This window comes from Eurosta solidaginis, chromosome 2 (assembly GCF_040869045.1).
Source record: "Eurosta solidaginis isolate ZX-2024a chromosome 2, ASM4086904v1, whole genome shotgun sequence".
Taxonomy (NCBI): Eukaryota; Metazoa; Arthropoda; class Insecta; order Diptera; family Tephritidae; genus Eurosta; species Eurosta solidaginis.
In genome coordinates this window covers 27,107,977-27,131,827 of record NC_090320.1, presented here as the reverse complement: position 1 = coordinate 27,131,827, position 23,851 = coordinate 27,107,977, and the positions used below count along the sequence as shown (strand labels likewise).

The window sequence follows — 23,851 nt, the reverse complement described above, 5'->3', positions numbered from 1 at the left end:
GACCAAGCTAGTAAGCTACTTATGTACCAGAAATGGGAACATTATCCTAACAGAAATTGATTTTGAAACAAATTTTTCAATATACGCCCCATTGTGCAGCACCAGTGTCTTGCATTTTCAAGTTTTATTTTTTTATGATGCGCTTACATTTTTCAATTGTTTATAAACTTTTTACATATTTAAATGCTGCAATGTTAAATAAACAATACTGGAAATTCCTTCTTACCTTTATATGTGTCATTCGATGATAGTACAAGTTGGAACTGGCCGTAAACCGCTTGCCACACACTTGACATTCATGCGGTTTTTCGCCCGAATGTATTCGCCGATGCGTATTCAAACTGCTCGACGTACTAAAGCCTTTCCCACAAACCATACACACATGTGGTTTCTCACCTGGAAATTTTTTCGAAAAAAAAGCAAAACAAATATAAGTACCATACATTCAAAACTTAATGTCATACATTTTTGGGCGCAAAAATTGTAATCAATATTCGTTTTGAGTTACTGCAAAGTTGCATTTATATGAAGTTAAAAAAAAAGCAGCATCTTCCTCCCATCAACATAATGCATTGGTTTAAATACTCGCATACATATATTAGGGTGGTCAAATTTTAGGCGATAATTTCATTTCTATGTGCTAAGTGAACAATTGCTTATTATCTAAATTTTGGTTATAATTACACTGTGCAACAGCCGGCTCGGTATTGGACCAAATCCTCTTTTTTGTAGAGATTGAGGCTTAAGTAGACAAAGTACTATCTCCGTTTTTCGAAGTTAGCATCCAAAAAATAGATATCGGCTTTCGAAGTTCGAAATCTACATTTCGAAATTTAATTTTTTTGTTAACGCGTTCAGCAAATTAAAAAAAGTAAAAATGTGGTCGTGGTCCGCTTTTTTTCTTTTATTTGAATGGCTGAATTCTTTTTTTGAAAAATTACAGTACGAGCAATTCCAGTGCAGAGTATGTGCAGACATGAAAGTAGTAGCCACTGTCATGGGACTATCTGACTTTTCACCTCGTATAACAGCTGTTATACTAAATTTCTCAAAAAGAATTCAACCCTTCAAATAAGGGAAAAGAGCGGACCACGACCATATTTTTCCTTTTTTAATTTGCTGAAGGCGTTAACAAAAAAAAAAAATAAAAATAAAATTTCGAAATGCAGAATTTCGAACTTCGAAAGCCGATATCTATTTTTTGGAGGCTAACTTCGAAAAACGAAGATAGTACCTTTTATACATAAGCCTCAATCTCCTCAAAAAAGTTGGTTTAGTCCAATACCCGGAAAAAAAGTTGATTTTGTCGCATAGTGTTAGTGATGGATTAAATTGCCACTTGTTAATAACTAATGTACCCGGCAGACTTTGTCCTGTCCGGAAATTGATTCGCCTACATTCAAAAAGTGAGCCTCACTCCCTTTTCTCTCTCTATACCATTCTCTTTTCTTTTATCCTTCATTTTTCTTTTATTCCTGTCCATCTTTTATTCCATTTATCTACCTCTCTCTCCCACTCCCATTCTCAATGCCATTTACTATCTCACTCCAACTCCCACTTCCGCCCTCACTTCCACTTCAGCTCTCACTCCCACTCCCTCTACCACATCCACCGTTCATCATTTGTAGTTTTTCCTTCGACTGAAACATAATGAAAAAATAAAAAATAATTAGAAACAAAATATATTGTTGTTGTTTTTAGGTTTAATTTTGTTTTTACTGTTGATCGAGCCTCTTTTTATTTCACGATTTTCAGTTTCGGCTTACTAGCTGCCTAGTATGTAGCTGAGAACATGCTCAACCCTTTCTTCTTGAAACACGCACTTCCTACATCGCTGTTACTGACGAGGCCTAACTTATAAGCATGTGACGCCAGAAGGCAGTATCCAGTTATTATGACCATCGCAAGCCTTAAGTCTTGTCTCTTTAGAGACACGAGCAACTTTGGGAGCCTCATGTCATAGGATTTGCACATGATGTTAGAAATTTTGCAGCCCCGCGCCTGTCTACATTTGATTTCTTCCAAACGTATTGGAACGTTTACCGTCGACTCATCGAGTGTTGCATCCTTCTTTGCCAACTCATACGCCTCTTCGTGACCTTCTATCTGTATATGGCAGTGATAAGCTCCAAATTATTGCAAATTTCAAAACTGCGACATTTTAGCTTCCGGTAAGCCCTAAAACTTCTTTTCGGGAATACAGAGGTCGATTCAAGGTGAAAGTATGAGGTAGATAAGGTAATGGGGGAAAAGAGAGAGGCTTAGTTGATTAATTATGAAGATGAGGGTGAGAGAGATGCAGAGAGCGAGAGGTACGTTGTTGGAAAGGGAGATGGCGATGCTATGAAGATATGTAGGCTAGAAAAATGTAGATGGAGCTCGAAATTACATATAAGTTGAAAATCGTCCTTACATAGGTATGAAGATAGAGATGTAAATAAATTAAAGCTGGCAAGCATTCATTTAACTGTAATTTGGTCACAGCGACTGAAATATTACAGTAAATCGTTCCGAAATCTTCGAGACATCGCCGTAACTGTCCTACTGCGACTCATTTACTAGCAAGTTTACCTGCGATGCCAACGACCGACCTAACCACATCTCTCGCCTCAAAAACAACTATAGATGTCACAGTATACAGCATATACGCAGCTACATAGTCAGCTATGTAAGCGCCCTCCCTCGCAGCTTACTGTCCATATAGCGGAGGATTACAGACCTAATCACGGCATTATGGATTCATATTGTGGCAGCTGATTGTTTTATTGTGACTTCAGCTAAGATTGGGTCAAAGTCACTGATAAAAATCACTGTGACCGAAAAGTCATATTCACAAATCACGTTGCTTCTAAAAAATCTCAGAATATGTCAACTCTAATTAAAATGATTTTGATGATTGATATGGGGAGCGATATGGAAATGAAGATAAAGATAAGGATAAAGAAAACAAGTAAGGAAGGCTAAATTCGGGCGTAACCGAACATTACATACTCAGCTGAGAGCTTTGCATACAAAATAAGGGACAATAACCATGTAGGAAAATGAACCTAGGGTAACCCTGGAATGTGTTTGTATGAGATGGGTATCAAATGGAAGGTATTAAATAGTATTTTAAAAGGGAGTTGGCCATAGTTCTATAGGTGGACACCATTTCGGCATGTCGCCATAAAGGTGGACCAGGGGTGACTCTAGAATTTGTTTGTACGATATGGGTATCAAATGAAAGGTGTTAATGAGTATTTTAAAAGGGAGTAGGCCTTAGTTCTATAGGTGGGCGCTTTTTCGAGAAATCGCCATAGAGCTGGACAAGGGGTGAAGGTATAATGTGTTTGTACGATATGGGTATCAAATTAAAGGTATTAATTAGGGTTTTAAAAGGGAGTGACCCTAAGTTGTATATGTGAAGGCGTTTTCGAGATATCGACCAAAATGTGGACCAGGGTGACCCAGAACATCATCTGTCGGGTACCGCTGATTTATTTATATATGTAATATCACGAACAGTAGTCCTGCCATTATTCCAAGGGCTTTTAATTTCGCCCTGCAAAACTTTTTCATTTTCTTCTACTTAATATGGTAGGTGTCACACCCATTGATAGGCGGAGCACGCTACCATCACACCACGGTGGCCGCCAAGCCATAAAATTAAACACCCTAATATATGCAAGCGTGTTTCTTAGGTGCAATGTGTTAACAGGAATGCGACAGGTGCAATTTTATTGAATGCGTATAAATTTGTATGTGTACGAGTATGTATGCAATATTGTTGCCTGATCAGTCAGCCCTACCTGTATGCGTTCGCATGTGTCGCTTAAGTAGACTAGGTCTATCGAATGCCTTCCCGCAAACATCACACGGCAGCAAACAGCGTTCACTACGGCCAATACGTGTACGTTGTGGCGTTCGTTGATCACGGCTGATTGTTTCAAAGCTTCTTGTTGTTTTTAATATAACATCACTTACGGGTTCATTTAACGATATCACCGAACCGGATAGATCACTCGATATTGATTTGTGTTCATCCTCACTACTCGAAACAGGTGAAACGGGTAGCGAGACACGATGTAGCAGGGAGGCGGATAGATCGATTGGTGAATCTACATGTGTGATATATTTATATATTTTAGATATTTACATAGATGTATGTATAGTTTTATATACAAATTAGCACTAAAACAATAAGGTATATTAATAAGTACTAATAATTACCTTTCATAATCGTATCCATTGTTTGTCGATACATCGATATTCGCATTCGCATAAATAACACTTCTTCGGGCCTTTCGGGCAGGTAAAATACGACAAGTTCTTGATGCGCTGCTATCGGTTTTATCGCTTCATAAATGGGTTCACCTTTCACTTTTGTACAAATCATATTTACATTTGAATCGCATACGCTGGAGACACGTAAAAAGCGTATCCAATTACAGCTACGCACTGGTTTGTGAAAGGCATCTGAGATCTCGTCGTATAAGCCGAAACGATAGCGCACCTGGAGAAGATGAAAAAAATTTGATATTACCTTATCATATATATTATTTGTAATTTCAATTTTTATGTACGGGTCCCTTTTTCGCTCTTATTTGGAATCCAAATCTATAAATAAAGCTTAAGTTGTAAAGATGGAGATTCGGGCTATTAGCGAGCTTTGGGCAATTTTGGTCGTAGTGTTTTGGTTTAGCTATATTTTATTAAAATAATTTGTTAAAAACGATTGTGAGCACACAAGGAAATCTATTTGTACTATGGCACTATTGTGAATATTTGCACTGCATTACCGGCAGTTGCTCTCATACGCCAGATGACAGCGCAAGCTGTAAGTTTTAATTGATTGATAGAACAGCTGATTTCTGTTGATATTTGATAAGAGACTTTTAGATTGGTTGCGCAAGATGCACACGGGTACGGCTCGTTTTAGCTAATTGATATTAGAATTTTACAACTCCTAGAAGCATAAATATTTCATACTAGCGTACCCGCCCAAAAAATGGTTTGCTTATATTCAAAATGTAACCATTCTCGCCTACTTTATCCCAACTTTTCTTCATATCATCCCTTATTCCATCTATCTGCCTCTCACTCCCACTCTCTCTCCTCCTCCTACTTCTACATGCACTCACACTTCAACCTGAACTCTCACTCCCGCTCTCCCACCCTTCCCATGCTCGATCGAAGGGTAAAGAGGGAGGTGCATAAGGTGATGGGGAAAAACGGAGAGGATTCAGTTGATTAATTAAGAAGATGAGGGTAAGAGAAATGAAGAGAGCGAGTGGTACTGAGTTGGAAATGGAAATACGGATTTGGATGCAGATGGTAATTATAATGATAGGTTAGGTTAGGTGGTAGCTGCCCTGATAAGGAAAGCTCACTTACCACATACAACAAAAATAACGGTGACTTAGTTCTAGCTACTGAGAGAATCGTTGGGTAGCAACGCTAAAGCTCCGAATGATACCGATATCAACTTTGGATAAATCCTCGGGATATCCAAGTGAGTCGCGACCGAAGTACTTTCGCCTACTTCTGGCAAAAGCTGGGCAATGAAGCATAAAGTGATTTGATCATTCCACCTCATTATCCTCCATACAACTGCAGCGGGATGGAGTTTCCAGTACATTGAGACGTACCGCATGGATACCAGTGTCCTGTCAAAACCCCAATGACCATTGATAGGTGTGCCTTAGTTAACCCAATTATTTCAGCAGACCTCCTGCCATCCACTTTCGGCCAGACAGATCTTGCTACCCTGCAAGACGTGGTGTCCGGCCAACGTTTGCTGAGCTGACTCGAGGTACAGCTATGGAGGAGCAATCCACAGGTGGCCAACGGCATCCCGAAATCCCTACAGCCATCTCCATCCGGTTCAGTTGTACCGATGCGGGCTAAGAGATCCGCTTGTCAGTTACCCGGGATATCACTATGGCCCGGGACCCAGATAATCTTAATTGTAAAATAATTCGATGCAATCGCAAGCAAGGTCAGGCACTCCCAGACCACCCTCGATCGCACTCTAGTTGAGCTCAAGGCCTGGATATCCGCTTGGCTATCAGAGTAGATGTTAAATTCCCTAACCTTAGTAGCACTGGATAGCATTTCATCCACCGTATCCTTAATCGCGGCAACTTCCGCTTGGAATACACTGCAGTGATCAACCAACTTAAACTTGCGGCTTACATTTAGCTCATGACAAAAGTACACCTACGACGACTCAGATCGGCATTGAGCTTGGTTGCGCAATTGTAGCTGCTAACTCTGAATTTTCACCACACCACTCTTCATTGCTATTAGAATGGAAAGTAATAACTCAAAATAATGTAAAAAAAAAAATAATCGTAGATCAAATTGTAATTTTGTTTGACCGCTGACAAGCTTTTGGTTTCATGAATATCTCTTTCCATTTTTGGTACAAATCCAACATTCAATTAAATGTACATACATACATATACCTAATATGAGATCATGATTCGAATGTGAGTATTTACATTAATGACTAAAATAGGTTTTTTTTTAGTTTTTATTTGTTGTTGGTTTATGCGCTTCCTGTCATTGTCAAAATCAAAAACAAAAGAGCCCCAACATAAGAGCCACCACATTTAAATTGCATGACTATAACTTATATGAGTTTGTGCACGAAAGGTTCGGCATAAGTAGTAAAGAACGGGCACTTCAACGAAACATCATAGCGTTTCGGCCTTTGCGCTTAAGCTGAAAATGAGTCTAAAACTGCTGTGTGATGTGCTGGTACGGAACTGCTAATGCTGCTGTTGAATGTGCTGAACTCTATTGGGTGCTCGGCGCTCTGTTATGATGATGATCTGATGTAGCGAAATCTCGAGCTACTACATACTTATACATATAAATGATGCTGCACGGAAGACGACGACGTCGACGCCGACGCCGACGCCGAGTAATATTAAAACGCGCTTGATAATTTGAACTGTAATCAACTCATCATAAAGAACAGTATCTACAGCAGCCGGCTTCACGTTATTTCAATAATAACAACAGACAACAGAAGCAACAACAAATAACAAAAGTATAAGTTGGTACAACGATAGTAGCATGAATGCGAAGAGGGGAACTAATAAAAGTTCGCTTAATTGGTGGTTGTTTGGCACGACGAGTCTGCCCTAGTAAGTTGATATATGACAGAAGCCTGTTATTTTGGAGCTCCGAGAGTTTATCGAAAAATTTCAAAGAATGCCATTCCACATCGTTTGCTTACAGAGAACTCTCGCACTAAGTGTCCTCTTTTCCGAAAAATCGTAGCTGCGACATGTGGTGCTATGCTTTATTTCCATCTATGTGGCGTGGCTACCATTGGCTTAATGTACTACGAGTTCCGTAGGCCAAATATTTATACGAAATCTGTACGCTGTAATAGTTTATATATCGATTAGGTAAGAATTTCCATTGCATCGAGGGGCGCAACAGCCTTCTCGACTACTCGAAAACTAACAGCCGAGAAACGCCACGCAAGCGCTTCGGCCCGCTGCTTTACACGTACCTGACTATTTCGGCATTCAACATGAAGTGAAGCTATAGTGGTTCAATAAAAGGCTTGACGTTATCATTATTGATATGCAACCCCAAAGAGCCCCTGCTCACCTCAAAATATAGCTATTCTATTACCGGTGCTTGCTGCTGCTGGTAAGAAGAAATGCGCTGACTCCTTAGGATGCATGGATTGGGATATTACAAAATGTATTTCTACAATTTTTGTGTCATTTCGCCTCTGCCGAAGTGAAATATCGAAAAAAGTTTTTCGAAATGGGGTCGTCCCTCGGCAGTGGTTTGCAAACACTCCGAGTTTATGTAAGCCATTAAGAGCTTCTCAGAATAAATTCATCTGCCTTGCAGCTGCCGTTCTAAGTCGGCATAAATCATGTACGTCCCTTCCCGCTAATTTTGTAGGAAACAATTTTAAAGGAGCACGTAAATAGGAAGAATTAGCCGGTGGCATATTGCTGATCATGATCTCAGTCAGTGCAACACAAGCACCTTGTGGAGCTTTTTCTAGCATTCTAGCCGCATTGCTCACCTCGACTGCCTGTCACCGTACTAAGTAAGATCGCTCAAATCACTGATTTATACATCCATTCCGAGGAATCCAAGCTTTGTCTTTAGCATTGCTAAAAAGGAAAACAGACCGCCTGAGAACCATTTTGTACAATGCCCTATATTTCACTATAAGTTTAACATATGAAGGACTCATTCCGTTCAGCGTCCTGACGTTAAGTTATGGCTTACATAAATTGTCTACCATTTTAATTCCTTACTTCTCAGTTGACGAATTTTGGCAACGTTCTGAAACCTTAGTATTCCACCATTTTATTTCTTTTCCTTATAAGTAGACGAAGGCTATGGTCAAGAGCAATAAGCCACTTTTTTAATATTGTAAAATTAAATAACTCCATTATTCAGTAATGCAAAATGGTCTTTATTAGACTACTTTGAGAGTACTTCACAATAACACTCATACCTAACAACTAATTTCGTATTTAAAACAAACTGATTTCTGACTACTCAGCTTGTGCTGCTTTTATACTCTCTGTTGCTTCATTCGCATATTTCTACTAAAGTCTAGACGTTTCGCCTTCTAGAACTGCTGTATCTGCTGCTTGGTAATTGAGATACATATATGCGTGTGTATATGTGCGTAACAACTTCGGCTGATTACTACATCTGTGTGTGTGAGGTATCTCTTCGTTGCCTTGTACATAAGTGTGGCTAGCTTTAAAGTGTACATGTGCATAAGAGTGGCTGCTTCATGTTTTTGTAGTTGTGTGATTATTAACTAGCCTAGTGATGTCAACATTCGCCACAATATCAATTCTAGTCAGATATTATTGAAGGGGTGCATGTTTTTGTTGTAACTGGCCTGACTGCCATAGAAGGAACTTTTAGTCGCCTCGCGCGAATATTCGCTGGGATGTTTAAGGATCCCTCTATATGCTAGTTTCGTGACCATAAATGGATTCGAATGTTCCACTGCATCTACTCAAATTATAATTCTTGTGGCTTCATCCAAACCTTTTAAACAATGAAGAGGTTTTTCGTGCTGCGAGGCAGCAAATCCAGTGCAAAACCTGTACTACGAAATTGAAAAGTTGTCTTTCTTTATGTTTTGACCGATAATTCCAAAGGGATACACTACCATTTTTTGTACTTGAATTCCTCATGTTACCCAAACAATACTGTAACGAATTTGTTGAAATTCCTCTTATTCCAAACCTTCTGCTAACGTTCGAATCGCTAAACTGTTGAATAAATATGTAACTCCAATATTCAATAATGCAAAATAGGCTTTATTAGACTACTTTGAGAGTACTTCACAATAACACTTATCTTCACAACCAATAGCGTGCTTAAATCAAAACTGATTAGTCATGCCTCAGCTTGCGCTGCTTTTATACTCTCGGTTTCCTCGTTCACCCATTTCTCCTAAGGTCTAGTAATTTCGTGAACTTCATGCTTGGTTACCTACCATATACATGTATATTTGTAGTTTGTAGCTATATGCGTGTGGATATGTGAGTACTACGTCGGCTGGTGATGACATGCGTTTGTGAGGATCTCTTCGCTGCTTTGTATGCATGTGTGTAAATGATGATTGATTTGTTTACGTACATACGAGTGGCTGCTTAGTATTGGCTTAGTGATGCTAGTATCGCTTAGTGATACTAATATTCTTCACAATACGAACAACGACGAGGGACATAGGAACTTTTTGATTTCAAATTATGCCTCCACCTGTGAGTCCCTACGTGACTTCATGTTATGTATAAGTATGATCTTCGCAGTATTCTGTATTCCTTAAATGTGAATACCCAGTAATGTTTCGAATAATTCTCCAACCAAGGACGAATTCTCGCAGTCTTTAAAATCATCAGGCTTTTTACAGCCGTTCTTGTTAAGTTTTGGAATGGATGAAGGTTGGCTTGTACCACTCCAATTATAAGGGATGTGATTAAGCTGAATACAATTGCTCAGAATTCCTAACAACCAGGCTATCACAAACGATTCTATGACATATGACAGTGTTGGTATGGTTTAGAAGTCAACACATTTTAACGAATTTAGGGGCATTCCTCTTATTCCAAACCTTCTGCTAACGTTGGAATCGCTAAACTGTTGAATAAATAACTTCAATATTCAATAATGCAAAATGGTCTTTATTAGACTGCTTTGAAAGTACTTCCCAATAACACTTATACTTCACAACCAATAGCGTGCTTAAATCAAAACTGATTACTGACAACTCAGCTTGCTCTGCTTTTATACTCTGTTGCCTTGTCCGCATATTTCTCCAAATGTCTAGACGCTTCTCCTTCTAGATTCTTCCACTTGGTTACCAGCTATATACGTGTGTATTTGTAGTTTATAGCCGCTCGCATAGCCATATGCGTGTGTATATGTGAGTACTACTTCGGCTGATGACTACATGTGTTTGTGTGTATCTCCCCGTTGCCTTGCATGTATGTGAGTAAATGATGATTGATTTGATGTACACTAGAGTGGCATCTTACTTTATTATTGTTGTGCCTTTATTTACTTAGTATCAGATTAGTGATGTGAGTATCAATTAAAAAATAAATTAAAAAATAAATGTAAGGCGTGATAACCTCCGAAGAGATCTAAGGCCGAGCTTCTCTTCCAATTTGCGTCGTGCTCCTCTTGACTTTCCCTACAAATTAGCCGGACGGGACCTACATGTTTTATGCCGACTCCGAACGGCATCTGCAAGGCAGATGAGTTTTCACTGAGAGCTTTTCATTGCAGAAATACACTCGGAGCGCTTGCCAAACACTGCCGAGGGGAGACCCCGCTTAGAAACACTTTCTTCTAATTGAAAAACCTTATTTCTAAAGTTTTGATGTTGCTTTGCCCGGGGTGTGAACCCAGGGCCTACGGTGTGGTGGGCGGAGCATGCTATCATCACACCACGGTGGCCGCCGTAGTATCAATTAGTGATGTGAATATACGTCAAAATATACAAGATAAATTTTGGAAAGTGCATCTCTACGATTCAATAATTGATTGAAATCAATGAGTATGAATACTAGAAATAAGTATGCAAATGTTTTTCTTTGCCCATTTAACGAACTTTTATAAGTCCCCCTCATTTTCAACGAAAAAAAATACCGTCAATCACGTAAATTTATTCATCCGTAAGTGTGGATAAGCAACAAGAGGTTTACATGTATTTAAGTAGTCGTATGTGGCTTTGTAAATATATAAAAAGAAATTAACAAAAAAATTAATGTGAAAATAAGGGTTAAAAGAAAAAAACATAGAATAAACATATAAGCGCTTGCATGCGTAAATCAGAAGCTATCAAATGCTGGTTAGGCAGTTTTCATCATTTGCCATTGGTAACATATCGAGTATGCGACAGAGTGGCATAGTTGCTCCCACCTGCGCTTTTGTGCGACATAAGGCCATAATGGCATAAGGCCAACACCTTATTCCATGGCAAGTTAGCGCACGACCAAGGTGGATTCTAGGTATGGATCTAACGGGGATATGGAGAATAAGGTTACAAGCCAGTGAAGTTGCTACCCCTATAAACGATGAGTCAGGTTTTAGCTAGTACTACAAGTCAATAAGCTTGGTGAGAAATCGGCAGGCAAGAACAAGCAGAGTCGAAGATAAGTTAGGGGTAGGCAGTGGAGAGAGTAAGATAGTCCTCTCAGAGTACAGGGCAGTATAAATATTCTTCCCACCCTTTCGAGTCTTGAGCTACATAACCGACCGGCAGAGCGAGCAGAACGATCCCAGCGGGTAAGGGGGTCAGAATATACCCGCGGTAGGTATGCCTGTCGTAAGAGGCGACTAAAATACCAGATTCAAGGGGTGTGTAGCCCAACCCTTCAGGTTGCCAGCGCAATATATAGCTTCTCCAAATCCAATTGTCAACCTCACCTATCCGCGGCGAATCCTGTTTCACTAACAGACGAGGCTCTGGCGACCCCAAGCTCCTCATGGATCTTGGGGGTGGGGAGGGAGGGGATGGCCTGAAGGTTTAATGTGGCCACATAAATCGTTCCCGAGATGGTCGGGCTAGCACCTTATTGGTGCTGTGGTACCGGAGCGTACCGGATCTGCATCCGGCAAAGGACCATCACATCGATAACACTCCCCAAAGCCTTCGGGGAGCAACCTTATCGCTACAACAACAACAACAACAACAGCGAGCAGAACGTGACAATCCTTTTGGGTAGATTACTAAAAATGGATATTCTTAGCTTAATGATCACGATATTGCAGCACATAGCGAATGAAGTGCTTCCATAATTTCCTTCGCCAATTTGGGGGTAAGGTTGATGCCATGCATCAGTACTTTGAGGTGGATATAGGTAGTTGTTCCCGACCTACAAACGCATTAGACTAGCGCACGGTTTGAGATAGTGGATAGAACGCAGATCCCCATAAGCCCATCGATCCCTAGTGTGGTGGAGACGAAGGATGAGTAGCTACTTCTGCTGCGCCATAATTCTAATATACTGACATAGAATTTGAAGGTACTTCATATCTCGGCAAACGAGCATACCTCTGCGAACTTCGGAGAAATGTTCCAAGGCTGCAGCCAGTATTTATTTGCGCCTCTGAAAGAGAAGTCCTATAACCACAACCAAAACACACTTGATGCGGGTAAATTGGGAAGACACTTCGAAAGTCTTAAATCAAGGCGGCAAGGAAAGCATCTGTACGTTACTAGGAATATGTAGTCGGTGGACAAACAGTTCATCGATTTTGCGCTTCAAAGTAGTGTCGAGCCAGTTTCTCCTAAGTCTTCAGGACCCATGGCTTCCTTCTGAAGAGAAGATTTCTGAGTTGGGCTAGAGAAAAACAGCTATGTTTATCTGTGCTGCCTATTTATCGTACTGAGGGCCTTGAGGGAGAAGAAGCAGGCACTTTTCCTGACTTCCTGCTATTTGACACATAATAGGGAGACATCACACAGGTAGTGCAAGGTATTGACTGTATCGAAAGAGCTTAAGAAAAGTCCTGTTCAGGGGTGAGGTAGTCCTGGGAGTGTCAAAGAAGGAAAGCATCGAGTCGGCACGTCGTAGTAAAGGTACCTTGGGGACCTCTTTGATGCACACGTTCCAACAGGAAATGATGAGAAAGAGCTTGTAGACAGTACCAGTAAACTGTTTTTCAAAGTTTGTATCGCGAAGTCCAGATACAACATTCACTTCCGCGATACAAATGTCGGAGAGACCAATCACAGAAGGGCTGAAGATAATCTCTTTTGCAAAAATTTCCAGTTTTAAACCTATCACAACTTTTTTTCCATTGAAAAGTCAAAAAAATGTATTTGGCTCTTTTGGGCAATCCAGTTTGGTGGATCTTTTGAGTAAGCAGCTCCAGCTGTATGACCACTCATGTGCCAAATGCGCTAACCAAGTTTAAGTCACCCCAGCGGGTTAGGGGCTTAGAATATACCCGCGGCAGGTATGCCTGTCGTAAGAGGCGACTAAAATACCAAATAGATTCAAGGGGTTGTGTAGCGCAATCTGTTTCTTCAACATCCGAGGCTCTGGCGACCCCAATTTCCTCATGGATCTAGAGGGTGGAAGGGCGTTATGGCCTAGAAGCTTTCATGTGGTTATACCAAGTAGTTCCCGAGATGGTCGGGCTAGTACCTTAATTGTGCATGTTATCGGAACGTACCGGATCTGCATCCGGCAAAGGACCATCAACATCGATAACACCCCAAGGCTTTCCGGGAGTATCCTTATCGCTACAATAATAACGGCAGACTGTAAGGAAGCTCTACTAGTAAGGACTTATTGTGCAGCACCTAGGTACGTGCAGGTCTTGAGGCAAAAACGGTTCGGCAAATATGTATCCCATTCTTACTAGGTAGGACTTGTTGGGCAAGGGGTTGATAACTTAGTAAATGCAACGGCTTGCTTCACTATCTTAATACAAATTCTATGAACGGCATTAGGATCAAAGTTAAAGTTTGCGATATGCCAATGCAATCATCAACATAAGAACGGTGGGAGGCCTCGAGTACAGGGCGATGACCCTTCAGTTAGTTAGTTTGGGACGTAGCTCAACGGAAGGACTGGAAGCACGGCGAACTGAACTACCATCTATCGCAGATGCTGAGTGGACATGACGGTTTCAAAGAGTACTTATTGAAGCGTAGATAGTGGAGTCCTCTTTGCCCAAGGTGTACCACGAAGTTGGAAAATGCAGAACCCGTCATGTTCCACTGCCACCGTTTTCACGAGGAAAGACACACCTTGCATAGAGTTTTTGGGGAGGAACCTACCACGAGAAACTTAGTATCACAAATGTGCAACAGAAAGGAATGCTTGACTGCAGTGAGCAAAATGGCATTTATAGTTATGACACGCCTGATGGATGCTGAGAGGAAGCGCAGGTGAAGCAGTGGCGCTTAAATCGACACTCAGTGCAAACAACAGAACGAAAAATGGCACTGAAGATGGCACAACACCAAAAGCGCCTTGTCTTCAAACCAAATTTGGCAAGTGATGACGGAAATCCTACCAATACACATCAAACATTGTTTTGTTTATCTACCTGACAATAAATATTCGGTTCAGGATGAGTTAGAGTTAGAGAAAGAAAATGGAAGGAAACGGCTAGATATGGGGAAAACGAGCTCGGCAATGGAGGCGGCGGAGATTAGAAGATAAAGGAATAGCTAGACGCTCCCTTTAATTTTTCTAAGTTTGCTGGTAAACTAAAGTTAAGGCAGAACACCAACTTGTTGATGGAAAAGCATCACTTCCTTATAAGCTCTGCGCGGCATCATATATCCATATGGGTTAAATCATCATATATATTATTTCTAATTGCTGTGATCGGTTTTTTACCTTCGATTTTTGATTTGGTACCCTTATGATGCGTGTTTATCAACCTACGTATTACACCGGACTGGAAATCGTTCATCTTGAGTATGTGCTCGATACGTTTTTTATTCTCAGGGTGAAAAATTGAATCACTAGTATCTAATACTAGCCAGATAAAATTTTTCGCTGTATTAAAAATCATATTTTTCGGATGTTTAGATAAATAATTTATAATACGTCCTGAAGATGTAGGCTTTTGGTACCAATCTACTTTAATTTTATTGCTGATTTTACATACCGAGGAATCTAAAAATGGTAATTTGCCATCTTTTTCCAACTCCATCTTGAATTGTATGTCTTTGTGGTATGAATTTAGCAAATCTAAGGTTTCGTCCAGTTTATCCACCTTTACTAATGCAAACACATCGTCTACGTATTTACTAAGTAGCCTCGTGTTGTTTACCACTTTTCCTAAAATTTCTTCCATTACAATGTTGGCGACAATCGGTGATGCCGGAGATCACATTGGAAGACCCTTTAATTGCGTATATATTCGTTCCTCGTACTTAAAATATCTATTTTCACAAATACAAAACGTTACTATTTCCATAAAAAGATTTTTTGGCATATCAGTATATTGTTTAATCTCCTCCCATTTTGCCCGAATTGTCTGTATAGCCAAGTCTGTTGGTATACTTGGAAATAGTGATATAACATCAAACGATACAAATGCTCATCATCACATACATATATAGTTTTCATTGATTTTGTTCTTAAATTCTATTGCGCTTTTAACATTGAACACCGATTCCATCGTCAAGTTTTTTAAAATATTAGTCAAGAACTTACATAAATTATAGGACGGAGCATTTATCATGGAACAAATGGGTCTTAATGGCATATTTTCCTTGTGAACTTTTGGTAACCCATACATTCGGGGTGGAATAGCTGTGTGCGTGGTCATTTTATATTTTTCTGTTTTTGTTATAAGACCTAATTTATGTAATTTGTTATATTTTTTTTTTAAATAAACGATTGTGAGCACACAAAGAAATCTATTTGTACTGTGACACTATTGTGAATATTTTCACTACATTACCGACAGCTGCTACCATACGCTAGATGGCAGCACAAGCTTTAAGTTTAAATTGATTGATAGAACAGCTGATTTCTGTTGATATATTTGATAAGAGACTTTTATATTGGTTGCGCAAGATGCACACGGGTCCGGCTCGTGTATATTATATCCAATTGCTTTTTGTATGGACGGGTCCTTTTTTCGCTCTTATTTGGAATCCAAATCTATAAATAAACTTTTGGTTGTAAAGATGGAGATTCGGGCTATTAGCAAGCTTTGGACAATTTTGGGTCGTAGTGCTTTTGTTTAGCTATATTTTATTAAAATAATTTGTTAAAAATAAACGATTGTGAGCACACTGTGACACTATTGTGAATATTTGCACTGCATTACCGGTAGTTGCTACCATATGCTAGATGGCAGCGCAAGCTGTAAGTTTTAATTGATTGATAGAACAGCTGATTTCTGTTGATATTTGATAAGAGACTTTTATATTGGTTGCCCAGAAGCGCGCGGGTCCGGCTCGTATTTCAATGATATAAGAATGTACAATCGATCACTTGGAGTTATTCATTCCAGTCAAATAAAATTGCATTTGCATATCGTCTCAATGAAACCTTAAATTATTCTCCCACGTTTTGATTCAAGCCTTCATACGCACGAATCAATTATTTCCAAGCTTGATTATAAATTCCCATGAGCTAAGATATCCGTGGGTATTAGTATATCTATTTTATATACTCCGTAATATATTTAACTTATTATCACACTTGTGGGATTGTCTGATTCTGTCACCTTCCATTCGTTAACACATATCACATTACATCAAGCATCTTCATGCGCGCATATGATGTATAATTATTTTCGTATGTAACATCATTTGATTTATTAGTTATTATATAATCTGTTTGATTGCACTACGGACATTGAACTTACGTACAACTTTAACCAATCCAACTCGTTCATTCATATAAGGCTTGTTGTTAGTTGCCCCATAAAAAGTAACAAACAGATTATCGATCCAATTCATGTGCTACAAGTAGAGTGACTAAACTAGTGCAGGCTCTGATGTGCTCTCTGTACGGAAAATCACACTTTCACTAGTTTTTAAAAATGTTTGATGAATTTTGACACCGTCACTCAAGTGCAAATCATGCGACAAGTCTTGACTTTGGTTATTAGAGCAAATTATGTTGTTTGGATGACTTCATGGATGTGACAAAAAAGATGCACTCAAGGAGGACTCGATGCACTATAGCCCTTACTTAGAGCTTGACCTTTCAGCCTATTACTGTATGTGGAGACTATTAATGTATTTAAGTACCCCTTCATGTTTTTTATTTCATATCACAAAGTGTTGAAGAGTCACGCCACCTTGATGGGAGAGTCTCTGCCTTGCCAGAGCGACGAACTCGCAACGAATGTGAACTGGCGTTTCATCCTTCAGCTTTAAAGCGACAGATTTGTGTATCGCATAGATTTAACTTACTTTAATTATATCGTAGACTACAGTGTTCCGTATAGTACCCAGTAGAGTTCGAGCAGTTCTCGCTGCTTAGATTAATGAGTTTGGCTGATACTGTAGTTGCTGGTATCAATAATCGACATGGCTTTGTCATTGCCACTCAATCAAGTTTTGTGTGAACAGCTTTGTTTCTCAGATACTTATAGTTTCCGTATTCTGTGCCTTTGTCAGTTTACAGCAGGGCTCTGGACCATAGAATGCTCCTAAAGCAGTCTGATGTCTATTACATGCATGTCGTCACTGGATGCCAGGAAACCCATCCTAACAAAATCTTGTTTTTAGCTCAAGGATAAGCGAGGACTCCAATGCATTCATCCACCAGCTTAGAAGTAATTGTGTGAGACTGCAAGGCACGTAAAGCTGCCTAGCTGACATAATATGAATACTCCTCGAGGATAAGCTTCTTCGTAGAAATTCTCTACCGCAAACTTATATTAGAATATTGGGGTATCATCCCTTTGGTATTGATTGATTGAAGTTCGGTCCATAGATGACAGCTCCCATTTTTCCGTCATCAAATTTTGGTACATCCGTGAACCAGACCCCTAACTCAGCGCCAGTATATGAATTCACTATTTCCCAAAGAGCTTTATCCCCACGGGATACCTCAAAATTCCGTGAAACTCTGAGCTTAGGAGTCACTGCCTCACATATGTAGTTGCAATGTCATTCCTTTTTACTTGCATATGCCCTGTCATGTTTCCGCTCTTAAGCTCAGAGATATTTTGGTAGGCAGCGAATTCACAGCACACTGGTACCACAGCGCTTGCGCTTTGGGCGCATATCCCAATTTTCCATTGTGCTTCTGAACACCATAAAGCTAGGCAGGTACTCACTTTAAACCTATCGGAATGTGTCAGAATCTTGAATTTTTTTATTGAGAGTTGCAGTTTGAGGTATATAAGGGAAAAGAGACAGTTACAAAGTTCGCTTGCGAACCTTTGGATGGTCATGCCGGCTCTACATCACGAGTTTGGACTTCTGTTAATAGGCAGAGAGAGTATTAGACTATATAGAAGTTTTCTACTCTCTTTTCGTAGTTGATTTTCCAGCTAATTTTAATGTCCATTTCGAGGCCGAGATACTTAGCTCTGGAGATAAGGAGAGGACGCTAATGTTTAGAGCAATCGTTGGTTTAGTTTTTCCTATTAATATGTGTACTTGGCCACAGGAATATCGAAGGCAACGAGAAGGCAAATGAACTTGCAAGGGCAGCGGCACTGCTGGAGGCAGCAGAGTTGATCGAGATGCATCAGTCAAAAGAAACATGCATAGCAGCTTCAAGGAGTTAGCAATCTCCAACTGATACTCCTCGGACACTTGCTAATTAAGCAAGCTATACTAAAACATCAGCAAGCGGTTCCAGGAGAAATGTGCATCAAAATGACACTCCAAACGCAACTTGGGCTCGGATCTTTGGTGTCCAGTCGGCACAGCAACCAACAAACCAACCAACAGAAGTAGATTAGCCTCTATATAGTGCCTAAACGATGTAGTTTTATAGATATGGTTATGGTTTATTCATTTTTTCTTCCATCGTAACATAGTAACTTAAGTTAACATCATTTAGATTGAAATATAAGAAAAAAGGTAAAGCACTCTGTAAAATTTGATATAATAGTGTTGAATGCTATAACTACATAAATTATTAAATCTAATGTGTGGGATTATAATGGCACTTAAAAAGCATTTAAAATGTGTTTGTATGTATATGGCGAAATAACAAAATTTTTTAATTCAGGGAAAAATTAAATAACAGAGCCCAGCAAATTTTTGATATCATTATTTGAAAACTCGATAAGATAGGATTTTATGTTTCGTAAGAGTATTTTCAAATTTCTAATGAGTCGTATATTAGCAGGCAGAGCATTGAAGAAGTTACCAAAATGAGTTGTTCTGTACGCAGGGATAACCCCTAAACCATGAGTGTTTATCCTCAGATTATATAATCGTAATAATAGCTAGGCTATGTAACCGCATCGAATGAAAAATATTTTTAAAGTCTTATAGTAGTACATGTGTCTTATTGGCAGAATTTCTAGGTTCCTAAAAAGCTCAATGGTGTGATGGGATCGGTTAGCATTGCAAATTTTTCTGATAAAACATTTCTGACTTATTAAAAGAGGCTGAATTTTATTGTTCGATGCACCACCCCAACAACTAATACTATAATTAAGTCTAGAGTGAACTAGCGCGTAGTACATAGCCTAAGGGTTTTATTTATACACACCTTCCTAAGGTTATAAAAGTAACGAACTGTTGATCGAAAGTATACCTCCAATCGGGATATGTGTGACGACCAATTTAGACTTTGGCCAAACGACACACCTAAGTATTGGAATTCCTTTACTTTATCGATTATGAAGCAGGCATCGCTACACGGAGCATCGCAGTCGAAAGATCTTTTAGGGCAAAACAAGCCGTGTAGGGAGAAACAAGTGCAATTGGTAGAATGGAACACAATATCTACATCGGGCATATTTTTTGCATTTATATTAAAAAACATCATCTGCGTTTTTTTTACTTACAATGAGCTTATGCTTAGCAAACCATGCCCTTAGCAAGTACACATCATTATTGATACCTGCAACCAAATCTAGGAAATTCGTTGATCTATATGCAATCGCGAGGTCATCCGTAAAAGCATTAACTTTTCCGAAGAATGGTAATGAGAAAATTGAGTTTAAGTAAACTAAAAACAATATAGGACCTAAAACAGACCCTTGTGGCACGCCCATATTAATTGTAACTGAACCACTTAGGCTTTCACACGCTTTTACCCTCTGTACTCTCCCAGTTAAATAGGAACTAAACCATTTATGTATAAATACACGAAAACTAGCATAATGCAATTTAGCAAAATTTGCTGATCTACCATGTCAAAAGCTTTGGTAATATCTACAAACACGTCCGCGCAGTTTTTTTTTTGTTGTCTAAATCTCGATAGATAATTGAACAAAAATTAAGTAGAGCATCTTCAGTAGACCGCCCTGGCCTAAAACCGAACTGCATCGGACTAACAAAATTATTGATTTCAAGAAAGGAAATAATCCTATTTTTAATCAGTTTTTCAAAAACTTTTGAGATAGAAGAAAGCAAAGAGATTGTAGGTTTTTCTGTCATTTTTGTTTCCTTTTTTAAATAGAGGAATGACAATAGCACATTTTAAGTCGGAAGGAAATGTTCCAGAGAAAACACTATATTTGAAAAGGTGTGTGAGAATATCAACTAAAGTGAAATCCACATTTTTCCAAATCTGGTTTGATACTCCATCATAGCCGCATGATTTTGTGTTATTTAAAGATTTATGACTCTCGTTAGCTTGAAATATTGTTTGGTTTCAGTGCAGTGGCCATACTTGCTATGTGCTAAACCTTTCTAACAAAAAAATGGTTTGCACACGCAAGCGCATTTAAATGTCGCCCTTTTTGACGTTGCTTTCTTACCAAAAGTTTTTTATATAAACGCTTCACTGTATGTGAAAAACTTGACTCAACCATCCATATATGATGAGCAAATTTCCCACGCTTTTCTTAAGGAGGGTTTCAACAGATTGTTGTAAATAGATATACTTATAACATTTTGAATTAATTTCACTGAGTTTTGCGGTAAAACGTCCCCTTCTTAGAGTGTCCCCTTCCTAGATAGACCCTTCACGTGCAAAGTGTACCGTACACTACTTACACGCCTACAAGTATGCATACATAATTTTGTATCAAACAGCGCGCAATTACGCCCTGTCTAAGAAAAAGTTCTCAAAGGTAACCACTCTCCCATAACGCTTAAGGAAAAGACGTTGAAGACATTCTTAAAGAAGTTCCCACATTTTCTTAATGCCAAAAGACGATTGTTAAGACAATAACAAAAAAAACGCTACTTTTACATTTGATGCACATACACGGACAAGAAAAGCAAAAAGGGTGGGTTAATAGACTTGAATTTTAATGTTAAATTACCCCACCTAAATAATGTTTGCCAACATTTCATATTCGTAGCAAGTGAGGAATAGACATAGGCGCGCACATATATCAAGAAATTTACCGCAAGAAGGGGGAAAATAAATATTCGTAAATTATATGTGGGCAAAAACTAGCCATAGTTTATTTGAACTAACTTGAGACATATTTTTTTTTTGTAGCCGAGTTGAAAAAGAGCAAGTGATAGGCTAGAAATACGAATGAAGAGCAGAGGTCGCAGGTAAAAAATTATCAGAAATAATTGTTCGAGCTCACCTCATACATATTATTATTCTCTTTCGTTTGGTAGTCGCTAAAACAAGCAGGGTAGGAATACCGAAAGAGGCTATTGCTTATTTGCGAGATATTTTTTGAGTATTAACAAACATGCGTGTATACGTCTTGCTCGTTGCTTGTTAATCAACGACTAAACTACTACCATTACCAATACAGCTACAGTTTCAGTTTTGGACACTAACTCGATTAAAAACTCGCCTTGCATCGTATGAATATTTAGAGAGTGGCACAATTCCGAAATACACAATTCTCAAATACATAATCCCAACACGATTGCATTCCGATCATTCATTATTCAGTAGAGCTCGAACTAATCGTTTCTATTCCTATAATTTACCTATTCGCTAATGCGTCAGAAGTCCGATGAGTCAGTAAAAATTTGGATGGCAAAAGTCTGGGCGTATTTAAGTCGGGGTTCTAGCCCGAATTAGAAGGAAGGTAGCATGAGACCACATCCAGTTCATTGATAAGTAAAATACTTAAGGCAGCTGCTTAGCACGACCGCCGTTTAGACAGCTTACTCTAAACATAAGTGCCCTCTCCTTCTCTTCAGGGTTAAGTATTTCGGCTTCCAAATGTACATTGAAATCAGTTTGAAAATTAACTTGAAAGATATACTTATACTCTATTACTCTCTCTGCCCATTAACAGAAATCCGGAGTTTGGATTGGGCAGCCTTACGTGCCCTGCCTAAATGACATGGAAGCCAAAAACAAGGTTTTGATAGAGCATTGAGGTAATGAACAGGCAGATTTCCTAGCTAAGTAGGGTGCTTTAGCAGCATTCTATCGTCCATACCCATTCTGTGAACTCAAAAAGCCACATACTAGCGAAACCATTAGTAACTGGGGGAAAAAAGCATTGGATTGAATGCCAATGGCAAAGACAGGACAGATTGTTTATACTCCCAGCAATGGTAGTATCAGCTTAACTCATTAATCAAGCAGAGCACCTACGCGCTCTCCTTGGGTACTACTGCAATATTAACTAAGTAAGTTAAATCTATCCTATACACAAATCTGTCGTTTTTGTAAACTGGAGGCTGAAACGCCGGCTCACATTCTTTGCGAGTGCGTCGCTCTGGCAAGGCAGAGACTCTGCCATCTTGCTGGCGTGACTCTTACACGCCCTTCGTGATAAAGATGTACATACGACTACATAATTGAAAAAAAAATCTTCTATTTTAATTTAAAAAGTTTTTCAATTAATAAAAAATTATATCATAATAATAACACTGTGCAACAGCCGGCTGGGTATTGGACCAAACCCACTTTTTTGTAGAGATTGAGCCTTATGTAGACAAATTACTATCTCCGTTTTTCGAAGTTAGCCTCCAAAAATATACATATCGGCTTTCGAAGTTCGAAATTCTGCATTTCGAAATTTTATTTTTTTGTTAACGCGTTCAGCAAATTAAAAAATTAAAAATGTGGTCGTGGGCCGCATTTTTCTTTTATTTGAATAGCTGAATTTTTTTTTTGAAAAATTACAGTACGAGCAATTCCAGTGCAGAGTATGTGCAGACATTAAAGTAGTAGCCATTATCATGGGACTATCTGACTTTTCACCTCGTATAACAGCTGTTATACTAAATTTCTCAAAAAAGAATTCAACCCTTCAAATAAGGGGAAAGAGCGGACCACAACCACATTTTTACTTTTTTAATTTGCTGAACGCGTTAACAAAAAAATAAAATTTCGAAATGTAGAATTTCGAACTTCGAAAGCCAATATCTATTTTTTGGAGGCTAACTTCGAAAAACGGAGATAGTACTTTTTATACTTAAGCCTCAACCTCATCAATAAAGTTGGTTTGGTCCAATACCCAGAAAAAAAGTTGATTTTGCCGCATTGTGTAATAATAAAAAATTAATTGTTATCGTTGGAACCGTGAACTCGATTCGACTTTATGATTTTTTATTTCGTTTGTATTAAGAAAAAAATATGTATATCTTTATTTTTCATTTTTTATATTTTGAAAAGAAAAAATTTTTTTGTAATTTTTTTTGTTTTGAAAAAAAAAAGTCGTATATATTTATTTTTTTGCAAGTTTTTCCAAAAAAAAAAATTTTATATAAATTTTTTTGTTTTGAAAAAAAATTTATATATTTATATATTTTTTGCAGTTTTTTCTTAATTATTCTTCACTTTGGTAAAAAATT

At 38.7% G+C, this 23,851-nt stretch overlaps 1 protein-coding gene across 3 annotated transcripts in view; it reads right to left on the bottom strand.

The window, feature by feature from the left end:
- Positions 1 to 23,851, bottom strand: part of LOC137239433 (zinc finger protein 782-like) — a 123,684-nt gene that overhangs the window by 14,737 nt on the left and 85,096 nt on the right. For all 3 annotated transcript variants that reach the window (XM_067764739.1, XM_067764737.1, XM_067764738.1), the window contains 3 exons: positions 4,210 to 4,492; positions 3,789 to 4,097; positions 227 to 396 (listed from right to left, as the gene is read on the bottom strand). In XM_067764739.1, the coding sequence (XP_067620840.1) occupies positions 227 to 396; positions 3,789 to 4,097; positions 4,210 to 4,375 (645 nt within the window). In that variant the 5' untranslated portion in view covers positions 4,376 to 4,492. The remainder of the gene's footprint in view (positions 1 to 226; positions 397 to 3,788; positions 4,098 to 4,209; positions 4,493 to 23,851) is intronic.